The sequence below is a fragment of the Urtica dioica genome, chromosome 7, assembly GCF_054948205.1.
Source record: "Urtica dioica subsp. dioica isolate 48M chromosome 7, U.dioica_male_clone48M_v1_H2, whole genome shotgun sequence".
NCBI lineage: Eukaryota > Viridiplantae > Streptophyta > Magnoliopsida > Rosales > Urticaceae > Urtica > Urtica dioica.
Window position 1 is genome coordinate 48,560,456 of NC_142762.1, and position 27,941 is coordinate 48,588,396.

At 36.4% G+C, this 27,941-nt stretch overlaps 3 protein-coding genes, 2 long non-coding RNA genes and 1 pseudogene across 5 annotated transcripts; 3 read left to right on the top strand and 3 right to left on the bottom strand.

Moving 5' to 3' along the window:
• Positions 1-974: 974 nt before the first annotated feature.
• On the bottom strand, positions 975-2,433 carry LOC149392518 (24-methylenesterol C-methyltransferase 2 pseudogene; annotated as a pseudogene).
• Positions 2,434-4,833: 2,400 nt separating this feature from the next.
• LOC149392519 (uncharacterized) lies at positions 4,834-6,029 on the top strand. The gene is made up of 3 exons (XR_016300349.1): positions 4,834-4,923; positions 5,459-5,590; positions 5,805-6,029. It is a non-coding gene; the product is annotated as an uncharacterized LOC149392519 (long non-coding RNA).
• Positions 6,030-12,021: 5,992 nt separating this feature from the next.
• LOC149392520 (Major facilitator superfamily protein) lies at positions 12,022-18,520 on the top strand. Its single transcript, XM_089620530.1, has 14 exons — positions 12,022-12,259; positions 14,312-14,423; positions 15,040-15,152; positions 16,094-16,216; positions 16,287-16,489; positions 16,597-16,672; positions 16,764-16,850; positions 16,980-17,060; positions 17,190-17,222; positions 17,419-17,472; positions 17,550-17,591; positions 17,676-17,754; positions 17,837-17,907; positions 18,013-18,520. The coding sequence occupies exons 1-14, from the start codon at positions 12,095-12,097 to the stop codon at positions 18,100-18,102; spliced, it is 1,329 nt and encodes a 442-aa protein (XP_089476656.1). The 5' UTR covers positions 12,022-12,094; the 3' UTR covers positions 18,103-18,520.
• Positions 18,521-21,596: 3,076 nt separating this feature from the next.
• LOC149392521 (uncharacterized) lies at positions 21,597-27,920 on the bottom strand. The gene is made up of 3 exons (XR_016300326.1): positions 27,468-27,920; positions 27,253-27,320; positions 21,597-21,825 (listed from the first exon to the last, which is right to left on the bottom strand). It is a non-coding gene; the product is annotated as an uncharacterized LOC149392521 (long non-coding RNA).
• On the top strand, positions 22,197-26,131 carry LOC149392522 (phospholipase D delta-like). The gene is made up of 10 exons (XM_089621238.1): positions 22,197-23,370; positions 23,479-23,595; positions 23,708-23,902; positions 23,997-24,278; positions 24,362-24,430; positions 24,530-24,677; positions 24,876-25,024; positions 25,117-25,287; positions 25,374-25,574; positions 25,675-26,131. The coding sequence occupies exons 1-10, from the start codon at positions 22,453-22,455 to the stop codon at positions 25,966-25,968; spliced, it is 2,544 nt and encodes an 847-aa protein (XP_089477364.1). The 5' UTR covers positions 22,197-22,452; the 3' UTR covers positions 25,969-26,131.
• Positions 26,119-27,159, bottom strand: PETE1 (plastocyanin 1). Its single transcript, XM_089621239.1, has one exon. It carries the CDS (start codon positions 26,785-26,787, stop codon positions 26,284-26,286), a length of 504 nt encoding a protein of 167 aa, XP_089477365.1. The 5' UTR covers positions 26,788-27,159; the 3' UTR covers positions 26,119-26,283.
• Positions 27,921-27,941: the final 21 nt, after the last annotated feature.

Genomic DNA, 27,941 nt, shown 5'->3' on the forward strand with positions numbered 1-27,941 from the left:
CAGACAAATATTTCATGAGAAATAGGCATTTAATGTCGTGCATTAAATTTGGTTGATATTCGTTTTTCATCATTTAATTCAAACACTCTTCATGAGAATAACTTTTTATTCTGCATAATTGTTGTGGTCACTGAGTGACCCTATGCCATTTCTTTTAACGAACAAAATGAACTTAATGATACTCTACTAACCCCTGGCAAATAATGAGAAAAATAAAGACAACCAAGTACCAACAATGGGGTATTTAAATAACTGATTTTTTATGTTCCTAAAAAAGAAAAGAAAAATGACTGATATTTGATAATAATAATAGTTGCAAGATTCTTTAGAGTTATTTAAACGGAATCACGTGATGAGTTAGCGTGACAATGGCATGCATGTTAATGTTAGTTGTAAAGAGATTGGATGGACAAAAAAATCTGACTGATATTCACAACCATGTCTTTGTTTCCAACTTAACAACAGCCTGTCTATCAAAATACTAATATTAATAATATGTATATAAACAGTACTTTGTGAATTGGAATTCTACGAACGATGAGTAAAATAGAGTAACAAACAACTAAAATTGCCAGAACTCCCTGTTCAAATTTGAATAAAAAACTATCCTCTTTAGATCCAACCAGTTCATCATTTTTTTTTTTAACCACGAGATTCAAATAATTCAGAAACAAAACAAAATTACAATATCCAAAATAAAAATTAACAATTAAAAAAAAAAGCTAAAAAAACGATATTAAAATAGAAGAAGAGAGCACCAAGAGAGAGAGGAGACATTTTTTTAAGGGAAAATAAGAGTATCCCTAATATTTAATCGAAATGCCAGATTTATCCTCTCAATTTTTTAAAATATCATACATATCATTTTAGTTTAATATAAATGACATATGCATCTCCTAAATAAATATTATATTGTAAATATCACCATTTTCGTTTATTATCCTTAATGAAATAGTTTTTATTTTATTTTTTATTCTATATAAAAAAAATTAAAAAAATTTCTTTATAAAAGTTAAGGATTTTTTGATAAAGGGAGATTTTGATTTTTTTTTAATAAAATAATAAATAAATATTTATTCTATTAAAGATATTTTTTGGAGTTCAAATTTTTTTTTATATAAAATAAATAAAAAGAGTGATATTTTTAATATAACATTTTTTTAGCGGGATACATGTTATTTATATTAAAATGATACGTATGTACGATATTTTTAGAATTTCGATTAAACACTATGCGATACTATGCATGGCAGCGAGTGGTTTCCGGCAGAGGATCATATGCATGGGCGTGAAAATGCCAGAATCGCCGCCCTTGGTCAGAAAGTCAGCGGTCTTGAAGAGCATCTCGTGAACGTCAACGGTCCCTTTCGGCGCGATCCCAACCGCGGCGAGGATCGTGACCAGCACGTGGTTCCTCCAATACGCCACGCGTCCCATCTTCAGCCTCGTCCACCACGGAAGCGCCGGCGGCGCCGCCAGATCCCTCTCCTCCACGATCTCGAAGCCCACCTCACGCGCCGCGGCCGAGATGTCGGAGTGCACGCGGAGGCCCGGGAGGGCGTTCCCGCGCTCGATCCCCTGGATGACCTCCACGTGTTCCGAATCGCGGCCGTCGAACTTGTCGGTGGTGACCCACTCGTGGGAGAGGTAGAGAGATCCGGGCTTGAGGACGCGGAAGATCTCGGAGTAGACGTCCTGGAGCCTGGGCGCGTGGCACGTGGCCTCGATGGAGTACGCGCCGTCGAAGGACGCCTCCGGAAAGGGCATCTCGAGGAAGTTGCCCTGCACGACCTCGCACTGCGCGTCGAGCCCGGCCTTCTTGTTGTGCTGGCGAGCCCGTTTCACCTGATACTCATTGATCGTGATCCCCACGACGTTGGCGCGCGAGTGGGCCGCGATGGCCCGCATCGGCCCTCCCACGCCGCTCCCGACGTCCAGGATCTTGCTCCCCGGCTTGGCGGAGATGAGATCGGCGACGCGCTCCTCGTGCACGCGCGTGGCGTCCTTGTGGGATTTGCCGGGGAGGGAGGGGCTGAAGTGGAAGGACTGTCCCCAGCCCCACTCGTAGATGTCGGTGACGAGGTTGTAGAAAGTGTCGACGAAGTCAGGGACATTTTCGGTCTTTTCGATCTCCTTCGGCCTGAGGAAGAAGGACCAGTACTGCTTGTAGCTGTCTTGGACCTTCTCGGCGGAGATGGAGCCTCCGGTGATATTCACGCCGCGCATGCCTTTCCTCTCCGCCGGGCCCATCACCCAAATGAACCAGTACAGCCCGATCGCCACCGCTGTCCCGGTCAACACTAGGGCTAAGCTCTCCATTCTTCTTTTTTTTTTTTTTGTCTTTTCTGATGGGATTTCAGAGAGAGAGAGAGGGTTGGTTTTCTTTTGCAAAGCGATTAGGGCCTGAACTTGAAATAAAAAACAAGTTGAATGTCACGTTATAATTTTAAATGTTTAATACAGTTGACTAATTGGTAACTCTAATATTTCAATTGGATTCGTATGTATCATTAAAAAAAAAAAAAAAAAAAATCAAAGAAGCTACCTACCTTTCCAAATATTGGAGAAAAATATTATAAATAAAAAAATAAAATTTTACTTATGTTAAAAAATATGCTCCCTCTCTCTCTTTTTGAAAGAGAAAACCTTGTGCTCTGATTTGGAGGGAGTCATTTAAAAGAAAAAATGAAATTTATCCACTTTTGAGATATATTGCAAGTACGAAGTCTAGTCTTGATATTTTTCCACTTTTAGATATATTGCAACTATGAAGTCTAATCTTGATAATTCTCCACTTTTGAGATACAAAATGAAAATTTTCTTTTGAAACAACTTTATATGTGTTTGATTTTTTTTTTTTTTTTTTGTCTTTAAATCTTTCCGTTGTTGGAAGCATGGTTTCAAATGTCGACAAAAATCGTCAATTTCCGGCGAAAAAGTCGCTGCCGGTATGTCTCGGACCGACGAAAGGTGTTCTCTTCGTTTCGTTGTTTTTCGTTTTTCGTCGTCTGTCGTTTTTTTTTGCTGTCGTTTTTCTTCTTTGTGTCGTTTTTTTATTGCTGCTGTCGTTTTTTTTTTCCTACTGTTTTTTTTTAATTTAAAAAATTTATATATATTAATAGCACACATTTATAAAATATTATATATATATAATTTTCTATTAAAAAAGATTATATACATAATGTATTTTCTTTATATATGTTTAAAAATTGAAAATATATGTACGTATTACATGTATATATTTTAAATACATTTTACCACATTTTTTCCGTTCGTTTTTCTATCGGTTTGTCGGTTTTTCATGGAAAACGGCAAATCGAATGCCCTTTTTCCACATTTTTTCCGTTATGTTTTCCATTAGCTTGTCGATTTTCCGTAAATTAGGAAGCTCGAAACGGCAACAAAAACGACATTTCGAACATTGGTTGGAAGCAAATGAGCGATTACCGATACGCTAGATTCACTTAAGCTCAAGTTTGTAAACACTACATAATTCTACAGCAGTTATTTGGGGGTATTAACATCACTTCACTATACAATAGTGGGATTTTGGATAGAAAATACTTATAATTGTTATTATTGGTATAAAGTACAAAAAGTCACTACCATAAGTAATTTTCACTTTTGAGAACCATGCCTTCCACGTATTGGTGGTTTTAGTTTAAAGTCAAACTTGAGACAAAATTTCACTAAAAGATCTTCCATAGTTCCACTAAAATCATAGCTAATTAGCCTTTACATTTTCTTTCGAAAATATCAAGTACAATAATTGACCATAAATCTAATTAATACCGTAGCGTAATGGAAACATAAATTAGTCAAACATATGTAAACAGAAACAAATATACCACACATTTATACGAGTTCATAAATAAATAAAAAACTATTAGTTGGTTAGCCCAAATAAGATTAATGCTTAAATGGAATAGAATATGTTTATACAACTTTTAACCATATGGGATTTATTAGGTCTATAAGATCTCATGTAGGGTTAAATAAATGGAGAATAATTATGTTTCTAGCAAAGAAAGGGACATGAGCACCACATGATAATTTTTGGCAGAATTGAGTATGTTGTTCTTGTTACACATAAATAAATACAGATTACTTGTATCTGTCAATTTTGTATTTAAGTTTTGTTTTTAATCCAAAAGTATTTATTACTAATAAAATTTAAAATAATGATTATAATGTCGGGTTTGAATTGTGAGCTTCATATATGAGCTGTAACTATTAGCTAATTGGTTTTTATGTGAAATTTAGGGGGAACGTTCCCTAAATTCTTTTCATTTACCATCAATCTCTTAAAATTACAAATATGATTAAATTTATTAGTTTTAGACTTTAAATACTTCTTAAAATTAATTTCAATGTTTAAAACTTGATAAACCAAGCCTTTTGTGAAACCACATTTGAAAATAAAACCATGTTTTGGTACTCTTAGGAAAACCAAGCATTTTTGCTTATGAAAAGTCAAAAATGCCCTCACCTTCCTTCTTCTTTCTTCCTGCAGTAACAGTTAAATGAGTTCAAGAAAATTGAAACAAAAACATAGAGCAAAACCCACAGGACCAAACCCACGAACGGCGAGAAAGGACGAAGCACGAACCGACGAAGCCCGAACCAGAGCGCCGACGCAAACCAGTCCTCCGCGTCGCCGCCATTTCGCTCCTTCCTCTTCTTGTACAAAGCAGAGAAGAAATCGCCGACCCCTCGTCACCATCCCGACCACCATCATCCTCCACCGAGCAGAGCAGAGCGACACCGCCGCGAGCTCGCCGTGGCCGCCGTGACCCATCCTCCACCGCGCGCTTCAGGCCGAGGAAAAGAGACGTCGCCGGGAGTCGCGAGGACGCCGGAGCAAGAGCGACCACCGACGAAGGAGTGAGTGGTTGCCGGAGAATCTAATTCCGCGAAAATAAGGTGAGGAAGTCTCTTTCTCGGATGGATTTTCGAGCTAGGGTTTATAGCTCATAATTTGGGGATTTTGATTCCGGGATGATTTCTAAGCAATTGATTGTGTTTATTTGATCTTTGGACCCGATTATTGATGTTGAGGACTTGAAATTGGTGATTGGTTTCGGATTTCTTGGTTGTGGTTTGAATTTGGCCGAATTTGTGAAAAAGAAAAACTGTTTGAACTGCCTCTGTAAATCGACGTGGACAGACCGATATGATCTGAGTTCTTATTTTTGGATATTTTTCATGGATAGTAGACTGTATGAGCTTTCTAAAATGACCAAGAACATGTAAATCCATTGAGTATTGAATGAGTTATGAATTTTCAAAGTTTGTGTTTCGCAGCAGTAAAACGGGATTTCCAGAATTGTAACAGTGAATTACGGGCTGTTTTTGAAATAGCTATTCTTGTCGTATATATGCTTGTAATATCTCGTTAGAAAGCTACATGAGTCTACTTTCATTTTCCGCTAGAATCAATCGATTTCAAGTTTTGTAGCTCGAGTTATGATGGCTTAAGCGTTAGTGGGTCAGGCTGTCGGGAATTCTTTTGACTTGTTTATGTTTGTCGAGGAAGACGACGATGATGATATCAGGTGCGGACTTTCGGGTGCGACTTTGTCAGAAATGGGTAAGTTTTGATCTCTAATTCGATGATATTTTGTAAGAAATTTGTTTGATTTGCTGAAAAAATGAGTTTGGGTTCGTCATTTGGGATCCAGAAAAAAAAGTTCGAATTTGTTGTCTGTAATTTCGAACTTTATAGTTGTTATTTCGATTGCATTTCGAACTTTTTAACTTGTAAATATTTGACTTCTAATGTATACTTTTTAGCTTCTTAACAGGTCCAAACGTTAATATATGTTGTTTATTTGATAGTACTTGGGTGAACAATCTGATGGAGAGGAAGACGACGATGATGATATCGGTTTATTTAATGGTTTATTTTCTCAATTTCAAAGTTGTTTGTGGTTTTTAATTATTTTATGTTGGATTGTGTAGTTTCGAAGAGAATTGGGTTTTTTGGATGAAAATTGTGTTTGTAATGTTTAATGATAATTACTTTGGTAGTTTTGGAGACTAGTTTTTTGGATGAAAATTGAGTTTGTAATGTTTTGAAATCAAAGACATAAAATAACTGAAATGTCTGAAATCCACGACATAAAATAACTGAAAAGTCTGAAATCCATTACATAAAATACCTGAAATGTCTGAAATCCAACACATAAATAACTGGAAGTTTTGAAATCAAAGACATAAAATAACTGAAATGGCTGAAATCAATTACATAAAAGAACTGAAATATCTGAAATCAAAGACATAAAATAACTGAAAAGTCTAAAATCCACGACATAAAATAACTGAAAAGTATGAAACCCACGACATAAAATAACTGAAAAGTCTGAAATCCACGACATAAAATAACTGAAAAGTCTGAAATCCATTACATAAAATACCTGAAATGTCTGAAATCCAACACATAAATAACTGGAAGTTTTGAAATCAAAGACATAAAATAACTGAAATGGCTGAAATCAATTACATAAAAGAACTGAAATATCTGAAATCAAAGACATAAAATAACTGAAAAGTCTAAAATCCACGACATAAAATAACTGAAAAGTATGAAACCCACGACATAAAATAACTGAAAAGTCTGAAATCCACGACATAAAATAACTGAAAAGTCTAAAATCCACGACATAAAATAACTGAAAAGTCTGAAATCCATTACATAAAATACCTGAAATGTATGAAATCCATTTCATAAAAGAACTGAAATGTCTGAAATCAAAGACATAAAATAACTGAAAAGTCTGAAATCCAACACATAAATAACTGGAAGTTTTGAAATCAAAGACATAAAATAACTGAAAAGTCTGAAATCCATTACATAAAAGAACTGAAATGTTGAAATCAAAGACATAAAACAAGTGAAAAGTCTGAAATCCAACAGATAAATAATTGGAAAGTATGAAATTCATTACATAAAATTTATGAAATGTCTGAAATCCACAACATAAAATAACTGAAAAGTCTGAAATACATTACATAAAATACCTGAAATGTCTGAAATCCATTACATAAAATACCTTAAATGTCTGAAATCCAACACATAAATAACTGGAAGTTTTGAAATCAAAGACATAAAATAACTGAAATGTCTGAAATCAAAGACATAAAATAACTTAAATGTATGTAATCCAACACATAAATAACTGGAAAGTATGAAATCCATTACATAAAATTTCCGAAATGTCTGAAATCCACGACATAAAATAACTGAAAAGTCTGAAATCCATTACATAAAATACCTGAAATATCTGAAATCCAACACATAAATAACCGGAAAGTCTGAAATCCATTACATAAAAGGACTGAAATGTCTGAAATACATAAAATAACTAAAAAGTCTGAAATCAAAGACATAAAATAACTGAAATGTCTGAAATCCAAGACATAAAATCCAATACTACTGACGAAAAGTACACGACGCTATGGCTGAAGGCGTACTTCTTATTACCGATATCATCATTGTCGTCTTCCTCACCGTCCTCTTGTTCACCCAAGTACCATCAAATAAACAACATATATTAACGTTTGGACCTGTTAAGAAGTTAAAAAGTATACATAAGATGTTAAAAAGTATACATTAGAAGTCAAATCTGTACAAGTTAAAAAGTTCGAAATGCAATCGAAATAACAACTATAAAGTTCGAAATTACAGACAACAAATTCGAACTTTTTTTTCTGGATCCCAAATGACGAACCCAAACTCATTTTTTCAGCAAATCAAACAAATTTCTTACAAAATATCATCGAATTAGAGATCAAAACTTACCCATTTCTGACAAAGTCGCACCCGAAAGTCCGCACCTGATATCATCATCGTCGTCTTCCTCGACAAACATAAACAAGTCAAAAGAATTCCCGACAGCCTGACCCACTAACGCTTAAGCCATCATAACTCGAGCTACAAAACTTGAAATCGATTGATTCTAGCGGAAAATGAAAGTAGACTCATGTAGCTTTCTAACGAGATATTACAAGCATATATACGACAAGAATAGCTATTTCAAAAACAGCCCGTAATTCACTGTTACAATTCTGGAAATCCCGTTTTACTGCTGCGAAACACAAACTTTGAAAATTCATAACTCATTCAATACTCAATGGATTTACATGTTCTTGGTCATTTTAGAAAGCTCATACAGTCTACTATCCATGAAAAATATCCAAAAATAAGAACTCAGATCATATCGGTCTGTCCACGTCGATTTACAGAGGCAGTTCAAACAGTTTTTCTTTTTCACAAATTCGGCCAAATTCAAACCACAACCAAGAAATCCGAAACCAATCACCAATTTCAAGTCCTCAACATCAATAATCGGGTCCAAAGATCAAATAAACACAATCAATTGCTTAGAAATCATCCCGGAATCAAAATCCCCAAATTATGAGCTATAAACCCTAGCTCGAAAATCCATCCGAGAAAGAGACTTCCTCACCTTATTTTCGCGGAATTAGATTCTCCGGCAACCACTCACTCCTTCGTCGGTGGTCGCTCTTGCTCCGGCGTCCTCGCGACTCCCGGCGACGTCTCTTTTCCTCGGCCTGAAGCGCGCGGTGGAGGATGGGTCACGGCGGCCACGGCGAGCTCGCGGCGGTGTCGCTCTGCTCTGCTCGGTGGAGGATGATGGTGGTCGGGATGGTGACGAGGGGTCGGCGATTTCTTCTCTGCTTTGTACAAGAAGAGGAAGGAGCGAAATGGCGGCGACGCGGAGGACTGGTTTGCGTCGGCGCTCTGGTTCGGGCTTCGTCGGTTCGTGCTTCGTCCTTTCTCGCCGTTCGTGGGTTTGGTCCTGTGGGTTTTGCTCTATGTTTTTGTTTCAATTTTCTTGAACTCATTTAACTGTTACTGCAGGAAGAAAGAAGAAGGAAGGTGAGGGCATTTTTGACTTTTCATAAGCAAAAATGCTTGGTTTTCCTAAGAGTACCAAAACATGGTTTTATTTTCAAATGTGGTTTCACAAAAGGCTTGGTTTATCAAGTTTCCCTTAACAAAATAGTCAATATAGCCATTTAACTTATCTTTCTCATTTCTCTTTCCATCCCATCCCATCCCATCCTTTCTTCTTACTATTAAATACTAATAATTCACAACACCACAATTCTTGGCAAACCCGTTATCCACTTGAAAATCTCGACAATACAATATTTTTTGAGACCGTCGAAAGTCTTCTTCGAGATCATATGAAGAGAGTTTAAAAAAAGAAAGAAAAAGAGATCATATAAAGAGTGTCTAACACATAACCATTTGTATATAAACAGTGTCTAACATATAACTATTTTTCTATAAAAAAAACGGCTGTGGTTACTACATAACAGTTTTAGCTAATACAAATTAATATAATTTAAGGATAGTCTTGATGTACATTAATATGTATCTTATTTATCCTAATTTTTTTATCACTTTTTATATTTTAGCTTAAATTTATATGTTTTTTTTTTTAAGTTTGTTGTCTCTGAATTATTTTTCCACATTTGTTCTCCCTAACTGGAATTCCTAGCTTTGCTGTCGCTGGATTTTCATTTGAACTTTGTTATAAACTCTGATAACATAATAGATAAAAATCACGACGTTCTACTTCAAAAATGAAATTTTGCAACAGCACAAAAAACAATATTTTTACCAACCAGCATGTTATATTTACCCGTGTTAGATTGCAAAAAAAAAAAAAAGACATTGAGTTATTTGTTAAAAAAAGTTTCGACAGTCACAGTCAAAATTTATTCGTCAATCGTCAGTTAATTAATGCCAGACAAATATTTCATGAGAAATAGGCATTTAATGTCGTGCATTAAATTTGGTTGATATTCGTTTTCATCATTTGATTCAAACACTCTCCATGAGAATAACTTTTTATTCTGCATAATTGTTGTGGTCACTGAGTGACCCTATGCCATTTCTTTTAACGAACAAAATGAACTTAATGATACTCTTCTAACCCCTGGCAAATAATGAGAAAAATAAAGACAACCAAGTACCAACAATGGGGTATTTAAATGACTGATTTTTTATGTTCCTAAAAAAGAAAAGAAAAATGACTGATACTTGATAATAATAATAATAGTTGCAAGATTCTTTAGAGTTATTTAAACGGAATCACGTGATGAGTTAGCGTGACAATGGTATGCATGTTAATGTTAGTTGTAAAGGAGAAAAGGGATTGGATGGACAAAATATCTGACTGATATTCACAACCATGTCTTTGTTTCCAACTTAACAACAGCCTGTCTATCAAAATAATAATATTAATAATATGTATATAAATGTGAATTGTGACGCAAATCCATATGGCAATACTAAAAAAATGGCTTTAAACTATATTATTTTAAATAAGATGGATATTATTGGATATCTAATTTAAATCATATTACTTCATAATTTTTTAACGACATTAAATTAATTTAGATTCTGGAAAATATGAAAAGTACAAAATTAGAGTTAGATCTAACTATAAGCAATATAGAAGAATTGGAGAAGAATTGTGCCAACTTTTATTTTGGACATTCTTATCACTAAATTTCTGATATATTTATCGTAAGCATGATTAATAATCTCATAAGCCCAAACGAGGGGGGAGCAGGGAGCCTCCTGGGTCTGGCCCGCATAGAGTATGGGCTGGCTTTGGCTGTTTCGAAGCTGAACTTAAAAAGAAAATGGGAAATTCTATAAATATCTCATTCGAAGATGTTAATTCTATGAATATTCAATATTTTCAAATATTCCATACAACATAGTTTATGTTTCATTATTTTAAATGAAACTAAAAACATTAAAAAAAAGTTAAATAAAATTGTACACAATAAAGAAAAAAAATGTTATAATGAAATATTACTCTTGGAATAAAATGAGAAGTGATATATTTTTGAAAAAAGGTTTTAAAACGACAGTAACATGACACGTCTCACGAGTAGTATGTAGGCAATCATTCAAACATATACGTGTCTAAGTCTAACCTTGTTGAGTTAAACTGACAAAAAAAAATATATATATATATTAGAAGGGATTTGACTTGCGAAGAACGCTTCTTTACGTCCACTTTGGAACTAGCAAGTACATTGCAACTTATAATTATAGATTGAGATGGTTTATAAAACTTGCACGCCTCAAGAGCAAGCCGTAATGACATTGATCAAGCGATACATATTTAGAGATTTGCTTTGCTTGAACTTGCAAGCAAAGTCTCGTGGCTTCACACTCTATTTTTCTTTCTTCACTTCGCAACCCTATTCTTAGCTAAAAGCGCAAGCGAACAACAAATTGTAACGACCCTAGATTTTGTACTTTCTCTATTACTTTTTTAATAAAAAAATCTCATAAAAGTATTCCGGATTGTGACGAGTGCCATCTTCCTTAACTAAGGACTCACATTCCCATTAAAATGCTGTGGTGAAAATATCATTTCTCTCTCAACCAAGTATAAGTAAAATAATTTCGAAGCATGAATCTAAGACGTTATTTGAATTCAATAGACTAAGTTATCACATAATAATATTTCTGTTATATATTTTGAAATTGATCATGTAAGTCATTATTAAAATGACTCAGATGGAGATTAAAGTCACTAGAATATGGCTTGATAAGAAATTTCCCGCAGAGATATTTCAAGGCACTTAAAGAGTAACTCGAAATAATAGTCAAGTAATTTTTTAAATACAAATTATTTGGATGTAGTAGGGTCTTTTCATTTATACATTTCTTGAACCATATCCTATACGGTTTCATGAGTAAGCCTTTGGGTGTTCAATCTGGAGAATGATATTATACAATCCACAGTCTAATATATATTGGGATAACGGTTTTATCCAATCATGCACACCCAAAAAACGACAAGTATCTAAAGACAAAACAACTAATGGTGTATTCTAAGCCACTTTCACTACTACATTTCTTTTCTTTTTAAATAAGCTACCGCTTTCACACACACACACACACACACATATATATACATATATATATATATATATATATATATATATATTATGTCCAAAGCTTGCGATTTCAAACTGTTAAAGCAGCTTCATTTTTTTTCCTCCTCAGCATTGAGAGAGAGAGAGAGAGAGAGAAATGGAAAAGCTATGTGGGTTGGGACAGCTTTTCATGACAATCTTCATCCACACGTATTCAACGTTCATGGTGATTCCGGCGATCACTGACGTCACTATGTCTGCTTTATGTCCCGGAGAAGACGAGTGTTCGATTGCTATTTACCTCACTGGCTTTCAACAAGCGGTAAATTATTTATTCAGCCTATAGTATGTATGTACTGCTTCTAATTTCTTAAACCTCTTTCTCTACTTTTTTTTGAGCTTTTACAATCATAATTTTGTTCGGAGGAAAACGTCATATTATTATGGTGTTTAACTACTCGATTAAAGCCATACGAAGAGACCTTTTTGGATGATGGATTGTTTATTTCTTTTAGTGAGCCTTATTGGTGTTAATTACCATGCTAGCTTAAACATTAAGTAATTACATCATCGTGCTTTTAATCTTCTTCTTCTTCTTCTTTTTTTTTTTTTTTTTTAGTACGTGTTTCATTTGTTCCTTTTCTTTATGTTTTCATTTTGTTCCTTGATTGTGGAACTCGTTTTTTTTTTTTTTTTTTTTTTTTTTTTGGTGTGGTTACAACTTACAATACAGCTTTTTCTTCTTTGAGGAAAATTAACATTTATAATGGAAAAATATGGTAGAATCTCTAAACTTGACACTTACGCTTTATAATACCTTATTAAAGAAAACCAGAGATGAGGTAATATCCACTCAATTGTGCATTATAAATATGGTAATGTTTCGGTGATAGAGACATGATATTCCTGATATAACCCTCAAAGCAAGCATAAAAATAATGAAAATTGAATTTCAATACAACATTGAAAAGTATAAAAACATTTCAAACTTCCAATCAAGACAAAATTTAACTGTTTTGGAGAAACTTTCGATAGAAGTTTTTTAAAAAGATAGTTCTGTGCCGGATATATATTTGTAATTTGGATATGGCGAAACTTCCTCGCTCCTTGGACGTTATAAAAAGTGTGTGTGTATGTGTGTGTGTGTTTTTTTTTTTTTTTTAAATGACACAAAACTAACTATATATACTATTTGCCTATTTCCCTTTAATTCCATCATGATTTAAAACATAAAAGAATAGGAACAAAAATATATGTTTCTGTCATTATTGATCTTTGCTAAAATTTTAAATACGGAAGTTTCGCTGGTGTTATAACACTACGTACGGCCATTGCTTTACTTACATTTCTTTCATATTTTAAGTAACATGGACAAATTCACAGGATCAAATTAAAAGGTGACGTGGACAAAATTACCAAGGAGCCAATAGTCAGTCTTATTTACACGTTTTCTCACTTTTCTCGTTACCTCTCTTTCTTCTCACCTTCTCGTTTTTCACTACATTTCATACCGTACATTTTTTTAAAGATTTAATGTCGCGATTAACGCCATGAAAAACTTTCTACACGTGACGTACGTCTTGTCTACTTTCACGATAATTTCAATGTAATAGTCCTACTAATTATGTTAGTCGTACTAAATCCAAATGTGTAAATTGAACTGAATTTGTTGGAGTGTTATTGTTATATCAAGGCATATCTCAATCTGTATATCACGTAATAATTAATGCATATAAGATAGATTTGGTGAGTTGTTAAATCGCTGATATGAAACTACACATTCACTTATTACCTAATAGTCAATTTTAGGTTAAACTTTCAATTTTTTCAGACATTGTCACGAGAATTGCCTTTTTTTTTTTTTTTTAATTTTAAAAAAAGAAATCCAAATAGTTAAATTAAATCAATGAGACTGCCATCGAACAAAGGAATACAAGTCCTGTCTTTTCAAACAAAAGAATTTCTGATAAGAACAATAGGTCAAAAGAACATTTAAAAGAAAAATGTTCCGACTTATAAAAATCTCGAGACTTAAGAAGGAAAAAGCGTTTTAGTCCATCATCAAAATTCCCAAGCAACCCTTTTTTTTTAGCATTTTCTACGTTGAATGCTTTATCCACAAAAAAAAAAAAAAAAAAAAAAAAGCAAAATCAGACTAAATTACATGATAAGTTTCTAGTAGTTTTCCTTTTTCTTTTCTATAAATTACATGATCTCAATGTGCAACACTAGTAGTCCCCACTACATAATATAAACATGTTTGTCTGTGCGTAAAATAATTTGGTCTGAATATAAGAATGCATAATGTTGGTATATATGCTATATATATGATGTGGTGTAGAAAATGATAATTATTGGTTTTAATTTTGTGCAGATAATAGGACTAGGGACGCTTGTGATGATGCCTATCGTAGGAAGACTCTCTGATAAGTATGGAAGGAAGTCTTTGCTTATGCTACCATTGTCTCTCTCCATTATTCCTTTGGGTAACTAAACCTCTAATTAATTGATTTCTTTTTTAGTGATGATGAAGTGAAACCACGCTATTTCTTTTAATTATTTTAGAATTCTCTTGCTAATGATTTTCTTTAAATGGAAACTTTATTCAGTACTCTCTTCATTTTCTCTAAAGGGTATGTATTATGGAAGCTAAGCTAGTCATTAGTTATTACTTTCTAGCGTGTAAAATGGACCCATTTGTTAGGCTTTTACTAAGTGTAATAATCACTTCAAAGCAATTATAAAAACAAAAAAAAGCCGCCATGGATTTCTTTAAAGCGACGAGTGAAGGTATATATCATTGTTCCTAGCAAAAAAAAAAAAAAGGTATATATCATTGTTGAACATGTTGTAACTTTGTACGGTCCCTTGATTCCAATTTCCAATGTTTACAATAATTAATAAAATGTTCCTAAAAAAAGGATAACTATGATATGATTTTTTTTTCCCGGGAATTAATATGATGTTGGCTTATCTTTACAACGGGCTATTAACTAAACGTTTTTAAATAAAAACAAGAACAAGAAACAAACAGATGTAAAAAAATGTTAGGAAAATCAAACAAAAAAAGTATTACGAATTATAATGAATTGATGATGACAGGAATACTAGCTTATAGCAGATCAAGAACATTCTTCTACGCATACTTCTTCTTCAAGACTCTTACTTCCATGGTTTGTGAAGGCAGTATTCAGTGCCTTTCTTTGGCCTACGTGGTAATTCCCTTTTATCATTACCTATCCAAATATTAGCCTGAAATGTTAACTATTAGGGCGTTTTAGTTATTTAGCTAATTTAAAACGTTTTGTAATCCGTTAGTAATCCTGTAATAAATTAGCAATTTATCAAAATTAAGGTATGAAAATGCTAAAGACAATCATGTAAAATACTAGCTGATTAAAGATGTCATATCAATCAAGTGTAACTAGATTTTTAAACATATTTAAAACATTGGCTATATTGCAAATCTAACGTTTCAAATGACTTAATCCATGATATTTTTCTAAATTTTATGACTTGGATTTTTTTTTCCTTGTACTCAACTTTTTAATTAGAATTTTGAGGTTGCATTTAACGCTAATAGCCCATATTCTTCTGGATTACAATCGTTATAAAAATAATATGTCATTATTGGTCACAAATAAAATAAGTTAATTGTGGTAATTTCTTCTAGTAGCTTAGTAGATTTTTTTTAATTTTATCATAAGAATAATATGTTTAAATTTTTTACTGCGAAAATAGTATTTTTTAAGTTACAAACAATCATTATTATTTTCTTAATATTTAATTTGTTTATATTTTTGGGCTCTATTTAACATTATTTACTCTATAATTTTATTTATAAAGAAAATAATTTTTTACCGTTTGAAAAAGGTGACTTTTAACTATGAAACCGGTTTTTTTGTTTTGTTTTGAACTATACCCTGAAACCGTTATTGTCGTAATTTTTCCTAAAAATAAATAATTTTGCTCTATAAGTTCACGAGATATTGGGCCATAGTAAATCAGGCCTAACCAAATAAACGGCCGTTTCCCTCTTTTCCCTCGCAAACAGGGAAAGAAGCCCTAGAACTCTTAATTCCTCTTCCCGCGATTTCGTCCTATCGTTACCATCATCAATGGAATCAAAATCAAAATCTGTTTGTGAAATCTTCAGGCGGACAATGTTCCAGAAGGAAAGCGAGCCTCGGCGTTCGGAATCCTCTCCGGAATCGGCTCTTGTGGCTTCGTCTGTGGAACCTTATCCACTCGTTTCCTTTCCACTTCCTCAACTTTCCAGGTTTTTTTTATTCCTTTCTTTCATTTCAGTTGATCGCTATCAATTAAGCTAATTTCGGAGATGATTTTAGGTTTCAGCGCTGCTTGCTGTGGTGGCATTGGTGTATATGAAGATTTTTCTTCCGGAGTCAGTCTTGGATGTCAATCTAACAGTTCCACTATTGTCAAAGGATGCGATAACTGTTTCTGGACCAGTCATGGACTTAAACAAGAAAGAGAACATGTTTAAATCTCTCCCTTTATCGGGAGATATGATTCCACTGCTGAGAACAAGGTTAGTTTAGTTTAGTAGGATTCTATGTTTTTGTTTATCTCAATTTCTTTCAAATCATAGTCATATTTTTGGTTGAAAATGGACTGAATGTGTTCTTGATTTAAAAGCCCGACTTTTTCAAAAGCCGCGACAGTCGCGTTTTTCAGCAATTTGGCAGACGCTGGGTTTCATGCTTCAATGATGGTACTTCTTGTCCTTTTTTGCTATATCTTCGATAGGCATGGTCGTATATATTAAATATAAGAATCGAATAAAATTTCTCCGTCTTTGGCAGTACTACTTGAAGGCAAGGTTTCATTTTAACAAGGATCAATTTGCTGATTTAATGGTGATCTCTGGGGTTGCAGGGACTATCTCGCAGGTATTTTCTTACACGGCATTTGATTCCATTCTCATAAATGTCCAATATTGCTTTCTTTTGTTTCTATGATTAACTCTCTTTGATATCTATATTCTTTTTCTTGTCTATTTAATTTTGTGTTATGTTCAGCTGCTTCTGATGCCTCTATTAGCTCCGATTTTAGGAGAGGAGAAACTACTTTCAATAGGACTTGTCTTTAACTTTTCACATGTAAGCGTTTGATCAGTTTCTTCCAAAATATATTTCATCATTCAAAGATTGGTATTCTAAATATGACTCTAGAATTTATCAGAATTTTCAAACAATATCTGTAATTTATCTCTGTTGCAACAAATGCAGATTTTTCTTGACGGCGTTGCGTGGTCTGTTTGGGTAATGCCTCACAAGTCAACTTCCAAAAACAAATTATACATCTTGCCTTATGTTTTTTACGTTTTGAGTGCAAATAGTTCCTGAACTATTACACGAGTGACATTCTTGTCCCTAATAGATAGTTCATGGACTTTTTTTTTTGTTTTTAATTATTTATGTTGTCACGCTCAGAATTTATATGTTTTGAACACTGAAGGTTCCTTATGCTGCTGCAATGTTTTCCGTATTCATTGTGTTCGCTCAACCATGCGTGAGTTTCTTCTCAAGCCTTTTCGGGACATTTGCTTAATCTCTATTTCTCAACTTTTTGTCTTATAATATTCGCAGATGCGAAGCATTGTATCCAAACAAGTCGGTTCCCATGAGCAGGTAGTTTTTCGTACACATTTAGAACCGTTATATAAAAAGTAAAAAATAAAACGAAGAAGCTCACTATATATGTTACTGCTTTAGGGAAAGGCTCAAGGATGCATTTCGGGCATATGTTCATTGGCCAATGTCATTTCTCCATTGGCTTTCTCTCCTCTGACAGGTGATCAAACGAGCAATCCAAATCTTTATATTCGGGCTTTAATATTGCCTTGAACGCTGATATAGACAAGTTTGTGTTTCAGCTTTGTTCCTCTCGGAAAGAGCACCGTTTGACTTCCCTGGTTTTAGTCTGATGTGCATCGGATTTTGTTCGGTGAGACTTTCTTTCACATCATATATGATGAGAAGACGTTTCCGATGTCAGCACTGTGATTATAGCTTTGGACTTTAATTTTTTTTTTTTTTTTTTTTTTTGCAGATGATAGCTTTCGTTCCAAGTATAATGATAAGGGCGGTGCCTCCGATCTCTAATCCGCGACGCAGTGATTGCAATCATGTCGAGCCCTGATTTTTGAAGCAAGGACTTTTCTCATCGCTCATTTCTCTTTATCTGTATTCATTTTTCCTACTATTTTATTTTTGTTTTTGTGGGATAAACAAAGAGGGCATCAAAAAGTAGGTTTCGGAGGATGTAAGTCATGCAATGTAGATCCCATGTTTGTGCTTTATTATAAATGTATATTCTGTTTCATTAGCCTGTGATATTTTGTGAAGAGCTGGGTCTGGGTTTTAATGGTTTTATTCCACATTTGGCTTTGCCCCATTATTGAGGATGTCCATGCAAGCCTCGACGATCCGTTCTCCAACGTTACCTTAGAAAATTTGGAAAAAAATTAATGGGCAGATTGTCCGGGCCTGAGGCTTTAATCGGGTGGATTTCAATAAAGCCGTCTTAGGCTAATAACATGTTTCTGATTCTAAAAAAACCATAATATGAGTAGCTTTATTTTTATTTTTTAATTAAAGATGTATTCACGAGAATATGTTAATAAAGATCATATAAACTTGGATTACCCCCGCTAAACGGAGCATTGAGAAGAAAAACATCTAAACAGATTCGTCTTTTCTTTCGGCCAAAAGTTCTTTGATTATCTAGATCATACATTTGAGTCTAACTACCCGGCGACGACGACGGAGACAAAAAACCTCAACATTTTTCCCAGTTTTTATTTGACTCAAATTAGTATGAGAAGCATAAATGCCAAAGCTGTATCATAATTCAAAGTTACATGAATGAATATAGAAACATCAGATTTATATATGCATGTCTTTATTTTACTTCTTGATGAACTTGAAACAACCAATGTATCGTTGGATTGGGTTAAGTTGGTCAAAGGTTGAATTTGACTAAGATAGATCTCTTTCTATGAATCAAAACAGTAAATGTAACTGAAATATTTCGACGTCACATGGCAAACAACTGTCGAAAGCCTTAATATCATGTATCTCGTTGACGAAACCTCGTTGCGATCACTTTCATCTTTATATATTTTATATTTGGTTCTAATGGTTGACTTGCTTTTCTTTCTTTTCATGAAACTAAATAGAAAACTCGTGCGTTCGAAGTCAATTTGGTATTTATTGGGAAAAAGTGTAAATTGGCCACTTTTTGTTTTTGTTTTGGCAAGCTTCCATTTTCTTTCCGCTTAATAAATGTTACGTCCAAAATTTCCAAAGTTTGGCAAGGATTTGACAATTGATAAAAAAATTACGAAGTATTGATTAATATTCAATGGATGTGCACTTATGCAGCCATCCGAGGAAAAGTTGCCTCGTGCAATACAATTTGACCACGACAAAATAATCCGCACAACGATAACAATTATTACGTTCTCTTATGAGTTGCCATAAAATATATATTATTACGCTATTTTGTAACAATTTCTCAAAGTTGCTACAACTTATAACAGACCAAACAACAAAATTATAGTTTAAAAAAACATTAAATATTTTTTTTAAAGAGATTTAGACAATATAATATATAACAGACGTAAAATTGAAAGAGGCGATGCGCAGTTTGTTTTTTAGTTTTACCGTATTGGAAAATAAAAAAGAATCATTGATGTTTTTTTTAGGGGAATGGAAATGGTACGGTTTTTTTTTTTTTTTTTTTTTTTTTTTTTAATGAAATAAGAGAATTCAATATTAATCTTGAAGTTCGAGTAAATAATGCTAAAATGTGAGCCGCCAGTTAATTTCCTTAATTATGTGCAACAATTTAACTCTTAATAAGATAGATAATAGTGGTACTAGGATAGCCTAGCGGTAATTCCACAGCACCTCCTGTGTGGAGGTCGTGACTTCAATCCCCACTGCAGCAAAGCTGACTTAAAAAAAAAAAAAGATAGATAATATACTACAGCCAAATTAGTTTAAAAAAACATTATATACTGTGTGTGTAATAAAAACTAAAAAAATTGTACAAAGCATCTGTTATGCCGTCGTTTTCACAACGTAAAAACGACACCCCGAGAGCAAAAAATGATACATCAAGTCCATACATAATGCACAAGCCCACAAGCAAACTCACGCACCAAGTTCCGAGTCAACACTCATGAAATGTCTTTCAAAATACTCTCAAAGAATGTTTTCAAGCTAGACTTCTTGACAAATCTTCAAGACAAAGCCACAAAAATGACCACCCGGTCGGCCAAATAAAATGACCACCCGGTCGGCCAAAAAAGAAGACCATCCGGCCATCTTCACTCGGCCAAGACCACCCGGCCATTTTCACCCGGCCAAGACCACCCGGTCATCTACACTCGACCCAAATCACCCGGTCATCTTCACCCGGCCAAGACCACCCAGTCATCTTCACCCGCCAAGACCACCCGGTTGTCTTCACCCGGCCAAGACCACCCGGTCATCTTCACTCGGCCAAAATCACCCGGTTGTCTTCACCCGGCCAAGACCACCCGGCCATCTTCACTCGGCCAAAATCACCCGGCCGTCTTCACTCGCCCAAGACCACCCGGTTGTCTTCAATCGGCCAAGACCACCCGGCCGTCTTCACTCGGCCAAGACCACCCGGCCATCTCCACCACCTAATCAAGTACTTTTCACCAAACTCCTTGGTCCCTATAAATACCTCACTCATTCACAACACAAAGTAAGTTTCTCTCAACTTTTCAAAACTCTACAAAAATCACACCACCACTTTCTCTCTCTAGAAAACATAGAGACAAGTACAAATCGTTTACCAAAAACGCAATACAACACGACTAATGTTGAGCGTCGGAGAGCGCGCCGAGGGAAAACCCTCCGCGTCCCTCTAGATTCACGTTTCATTTGTGGTTAGGTGAAGGTGCAAGGATTCAAAGACCCGGCGAAGAACACGGAAAACATAGACGATCCAAAGACCCAGAGACTCGAAGATCCGAAGACCCGGACACTCGAAGACCCGAAGATCCGAATAGCATGAATACGACAAGAAGAGAAGAACTTCACCAAACCCAACCTACGTGCGGTCATAGGGTCCGGCCCTAGATCGAACCACGGACGGTTCTTAGTGTAAACCCAAAAACGCGGTTAACAGCATCTATTAATCAATATTTTGTATACATCTTTATATTACCTAAATTATAAGAAGCATGTTATCACATATATTTTAACACACTATTATAATCTTTTAAGTTGAAAATTTATTTTTAAATCCTCAACCATCTCTTACCTCTTTTATTATATCACTTCATAATATGAGGTAAATACAAGTTATACAACTCATTACAAATATAAAATATAAATTATATAAATTATTAGTTATCAATTTAAATTCAATATAATACAAAAAAGAAAGAGGTGCATGTGATGAAAATTAGAGCGTAAACGAGAAGACGTAATGAGATTATTTAACGAGTAATCCTAATGTGGGTGGATTTGGTCAAGGGATATATATAGATCTCTGTATTTATCTATATATGTATGATGTATTAACTACGGTTGAATTAAATAGTACATTTTATTTATTGTATATATGTGTATTTTGTAAACTATAAACCTTTTAAGTTATGATTAGCATAATTTTTAGTTAACCTGCGGCGGATAAAACTTGTATTTCTCTAGATCTTGGACTACAATTATAACACCTGATTTACGAAAGTAAATGATTTGCAAATAATAACCTGATTAGTTTAAAGTTTTTGAGATTGATGCGTCCACGACGTTGAGCTTGAATTCCACTTTTAGAGGCTCTCCTGGATTTAGTGCAGAACCTCTCCTGGATTTGGTGCATCTGAATTACAATGTAACAAGCAAGTTGAGTCAGACTTTTTTTTTTTTTTTTTTTTTTTTTTTTAAGATGCAATAGAGTCAGACTTGTTCCTCACGTCCTCAACAAGAAAAAAAAAATAATAATAATAATAATACTTTACTTTAACCTTTTGTAATTTTTGTTGTTGTTAAAAACTAATCATTTTAGGATAGGTTGCAACAATATTTTACTCTCTTTTTTCTTTGTACATTTTACATTTTTTTAATTTAAAAATAATAATATCTTATTGTTCCTAAAACTAGTAAAATAATAAAAGGACGGTAAGTTGAGCCTAGGAAGTAGAGCCACGTGTATATATGAGTCCACGCGCCAAGAACTTTAATGGTAAGTCGTGACTATTTTTAACTCCGTCCATATTTCGTACCTTAATCCCGCCTTCGGTGTTCACCGTTGGCTTCGTCGGAGATCCCATTTTCTGATCCAAACACAATTCTCTCTCATTTCTTCTGTTCAATCTCATCTCACCTCTTTCGATACGCACCGTATTGTTCCCTCCGTCGGTCGCCACGTCATACTTCCTCGCATTGCTCGTTCTTGATAGCCATTCTCTTCTTCCATCGCTTCCGTTTCTCGGAGAGCTTGTCTCCGATGGCGGAGCCGGATTTTGAGCCGGTGGTGTACCTCCACGGCGACCTCGACCTCAAGATCATGGAGGCTCGGTGCCTGCCGAACATGGACCTGGTCTCCGAGCGCCTCCGTCAATGCTTCGCCGCCATGACCGCGTGCCACGAGCCGTTCACGCGCCGCCGCAGAAATCGGAGGCGCCGCCACGGGAAAATCATCACCAGCGACCCATACGTCACAGTGTGCCTCGCCGGGGCGCGCGTTGCTCGCACGCGGGTGATTCCGAACTCGCAGAACCCGGTCTGGAACGAGCGGTTTCGGATTCCCCTGGCTCACCCGGTCTCGCATGTGGAGTTCGTCGTAAAAGACAACGACGTCTTCGGCGCCGACATGATCGGAGTCGCGTCGGTTCCGGCGTCGATAATCGCCGCCGGCGACGGGATCAGCGATTGGTTTCCGGTGATCGGATCGTTCGGGAAGCCGCCGAAGCCGGACGCGGCGGTGAGGCTCGAGATGAGATTCACGCGCTGCGAGGCGAATCCTCTGTACCGATTCGGAATCTCCTCTGATCCGGACCGGTACGGAATCCGAAACTGCTATTTTCCGGCTCGGAAAGGCGGTTCGGTGACTCTGTACCAGGATGCTCACTCGCCGGATCCGATACCTGAAGAAATCGAGTTGGAGAACGGGAAATCGTACGGTCGAGAGAATTGCTGGGAAGATATATGCCACGCGATATTGGAGGCTCATCATCTGATATACATTGTTGGTTGGTCCATATTTCACAAAGTGAAGCTGGTTAGAGAACCGACGAGGCCTTTGCCAAACGGCGGGGATTTGAGCCTCGGAGATTTGCTCAAATTCAAGTCTCAGGAAGGCGTCAGAGTTCTTTTGCTCGTTTGGGATGACAAGACCTCTCACCACAACTTCTTTCTAAAGACGGTACTAATTAATCACTGTCATTATTTTCCCCTTTTGAGACTTTCTCTTTTTGGTACAGTAAGTGTTAACTCAACATACATATAAAAGCGTTGCTTAATCTGATGGCAGAAAGGAGTGATGGGAACGCACGATGAAGAAACGAAGAAGTTCTTCAAGCACTCGTCGGTGACTTGCGTGTTGTCGCCGCGGTATGCGAGCAGTAAGCTCAGCATTTTTAAGCAACAGGCATGAATATACCATGGTCCAGTAACATTTTCACCTTTATAAATATTCCTTTTTATGTTTAAATTGACTCTTATTCTCTTATGTGGTGCTGAGGTGAAAAGTTCGTTTTCAGGTTGTAGGAACTCTGTTTACGCATCATCAGAAATGCGTAATTGTGGACACACAAGCTTGGGGTAATAACCGGAAGATAACTTCATTTCTAGGAGGTTTAGACCTCTGTGATGGCCGTTACGATACACCTCAGCACCGGCTGTTTCGTGATCTAGACACTGTGTTTGACGGAGATTTTTACAATCCAACTTTTTCTGTGAGTGCCGATTTCTATTGTCTACTTTTTGTAAATGCCAAAAGAGTTGATGGACTGGTTATAATGTGCTTTACTTGGCGGTGTCGAAAAACAGAGCGGAACGAAGGGACCGAGGCAGCCATGGCATGACTTGCACTGCAAAATCGAAGGCCCTGCTGCGTATGACGTGCTCACTAATTTCGAGCAGCGGTGGAAAAAAGCCACGAAACGGTCGGAATTGGGGCAAAAGTTCAAAAAGGTATCTCGTTGGCACGACGATTCTTTGATAAAGTTGGAACGCATATCGTGGATCCTTAGTCCTTCTTCGTCTGTTACAATAGACGATCCTGCATTATGGGTTGCCAAGCAAGAAGATCCTGAGAACTGGCGTGTCCAGGTTTGGCCTCGTGCACAAGAAAAAAGAAAGGAAAAAAAAAGTGCTTTTAATACCTATCCTTACCTAGTGCCTCGAATCGACAGGTTTTCAGGTCCATAGATTCAGGATCCATAAAAGGATTTCCGAAAAATATTTACGAAGCGGAGGCTCAGGTTGGTTGATAATACGTATCATTTTATCGCTTAAAAGTTTACTATATGCATATGAGCTTGATCAGTTGAGTTTTTTGGTATTAATTTTTCATATTGCAGAATCTTTGCTGTGCAAAAAACTTGGTAATAGACATGAGCATCCAAACAGCATACATCCAAGCCATCAGATCTGCACAACACTACATATACATAGAGAATCAGTACTTTGTAGGATCCTCCTATGCATGGCCGTCATACAAAGATTCAGGTTTTTGCTTAAAAAAAATACTTTATCATTAGTTATGCATAGAGAATCACTTAACAATGTATAACTGGAATAAAAGAAATAGAAGACACGAACAGGCCAATATTTTCCTTTGCAGAGATCAAAAGCTGTCTTATTTGAGATTTATGCTGGTCTTATTTGTTTTCCCTTCCTTGAAAATGAGCGTCTTATTTTGTTTAGGTGCCGATAATTTGATCCCGATAGAATTGGCATTAAAGATAGCAAGCAAGATCAGAGCCAAAGAGAGATTTGCAGTATATGTTGTCATACCAATGTGCCCCGAGGGTGTTCCGTCTTCTGGCTCCGTACAAGAAATACTCTTTTGGCAGGTAATTTTCTCTGGTCAATTGTATATGTAACTGAGTACTGAAATCAGAATTACAAAAAATTTCTCTGTTTTGTTTTGGGGGTGGTATTTTAGGGCCAAACGATGCAAATGATGTACGAAATCGTAGCACGAGAACTGAAAGAAACCCGGGTTGAGGATTCCCATCCGCAGCATTATCTAAATTTTTACTGTCTCGGAAATCGGGAGCAACTGCCAGACGAAGCGTCCCCATCAACTGATCACACCTCCAAGACCGGAGACACGGTAATCATTAAGAAAGAACAAGCTGTTTGATTCACAATCACGAGGATATTATAGCTTTTGATTCCTCATCGTACGAGTATTTTCAGGTTTCAGCTTCACAGAAGTTTCAACGGTTCATGATCTATGTCCATGCAAAAGGAATGATAGTAGACGACGAGTACGTGATAATCGGATCGGCCAATATAAACCAGAGGTCAATGGCAGGATCTCGAGACACCGAGATAGCCATGGGAGCATATCAGCCTCACCACACTTGGGGCAAGAGAAACCGACATCCTTGCGGCCAGGTTTGTTAATTTCTCGCTTTAAAAAAAAAAAAAAATTATTATTAGTATTATAACGCCGTGGATTGATAAGAAGAGAATGTTTGCTCGGTTTGTTTTTTAGGTATACGGATACCGAATGTCGCTATGGGCGGAGCACTTGGGAGCGGTTGAGACGAGCTTTAGAGAGCCCGAAAGCTTGAGTTGCGTGAAGCGAGTGAACCAAATAGCCGAAGAGAATTGGGCAAATTTCACGTCGGACGAGTTTGCACTTCTACAAGGACACCTTCTGAGATATCCGGTGGAGGTGGATGGGAGCGGCAAGGTGGGCCCGTTGCCGGGACACGACCACTTCCCTGACGTTGGCGGTAAGGTCCTCGGATCTCGCTCTACTCTCCCCGATGCTCTAACCACTTAAATGCTATAAAACAACTCTCTTACAAATTTTGGCTCTCCAAATTTACTATAATTTGTTACTGTGAAGTTGAATAAGCAAACACTTGAGAAACTGTATATGTGACTTGCAACAGTTTTGGATATGTTATGTTTTTAAAATTAGTGAGATTGGTTTGTTTAGAACTGCACAGTACGTAGAGTATAGCTTCATTAAGGCTCATCAACTTGCTGATAAATCACAAAGGCAGAAATCAAGACTTGCTATATAATACATGAAGCTCTAGTACGTAGCCAAAAAAAGAATTTAGGAAAAAAGGCATATGAGATTCAAAGTGGATCAGTTGACGGTGACCTTGCCGACCATACCGGCACCCTGGTGAGGAGCGCAGTAGAAAGAGTATTCGCCTTTCTCGGAGAGCGTGACGGAGTAGACCTCTCCGGGGGCATTAAGGTAATCTTCCTCGCTCATGGAGATCTTGGTGGCGTCGACGCCGCTGGGAATCTCGTCCTCGTCGAACACCACGTTGTGTGGGAACCCAGCGTTGTTCTTGAACGTGATCTTCTCGCCCGCCGCCACGCTGAAGGAGCTCGGCACGAACACGAGACCGCCGTCGCTGCTTCCGAGCAGGACGTCCATCGCCATCGCGTTCCCGGCCAGCATCACGCTCGCCGCCGCCGCCGCCGCCGCCACTCCGACGTCCCTCAGGGACGCCTTCACGGCCGAGCACGGCTTGGTCGCCGCCGGGACCGAGACCGACACCGCCCTCGCCGCCTTCGACGAGGCCTTCAGGCCGGCGAACGACGGGATGGTCACTGATGCCGAGGAGGTCATGGAAGCCATTGTTTCAGATGTTTGTGGTGTTTCGCTTGTGAGTGTTGGTCTGGTCTAGAAGAGTTTTGAGGAGAGAAAGAGGTGTGTGGTTTAATAGCTGCGATTGGCGTGGATTGTGTGGTTTGTGTTTGGATAGTACTAGTATGGCAACTTGGCTTATCCTGGGGAGGGCTTCTCATTGGCTGCATTGGGGATTCCTATCCTGCTGACGTGGCTTGCTGTGAGAGTGTGAGGTTGCGAGTTAATGAAATCCCTCGTGGTATAATTGCCATGAGATCACCAGAAAACGTAATTCACGTCGTTTGATTTATTTAGCAAGTAACGTGAATGTGATTATCTTATCCCGCGTAATATCGTGCTAACCAAATAATTACAGCCACTGAAGTTTAGAGGCTACTGTTTATGAATACCTGTTATTTATTTATCAATTTATTTTTTCTGGTTACGAGAATTGAGGAAATAAGAAATAAATACCAATAAGTGTGGGTGGGATAGCTGAAAATGAGACCTCGCAAGTGTGTGGATGCAATTCGTTTCTTTATCTGATAACAACGGGAAAATAAAATAATAAATATATATCATAAGAATTTACATAAAATAAATTGAAAAACAGAAAGTAACTGGAAAAAATTAAAACGTAATAAACTTCAACTTTCTACATTCTTGTAAAAACCTTGATCACGTCTTACCATACACGGGCGAAATAATTTCCTGAAAACGAGCTTGAAAATACAATGACGGTTTTAGTTTTTCTCTCATATTTGTAGAGTGGTGAGAAGATCAACGAATAACTAGAAAGGTAGATGAAGAATTTAGAATGTTATGGAGATTTTTAATAGGAAGGAAGTTACAAATATATAATGATGCTAAAAAGGTGTACTACATTTGTATTTGCAGTACAAAGCTTGTACCGCACCCTAGTCACTGATTTCAAAATCTACACAATAAAACAAACACTCATTTGCTTGCAATCAACTCACAGAAAGGAGTAGATATAAATCTAATTATTTTATATTGGAAAGACCACATCGCTCCTATCGTCCTCGTCTATGGAATGGCTTCATATTGTTATCCTGACTGTTAAACAAGTTACACCCACAACACAGCAAAGTAAGTAATAACAAAAGGAAAACGCTTTGTCTACATTTCCATTCTATCTCAGC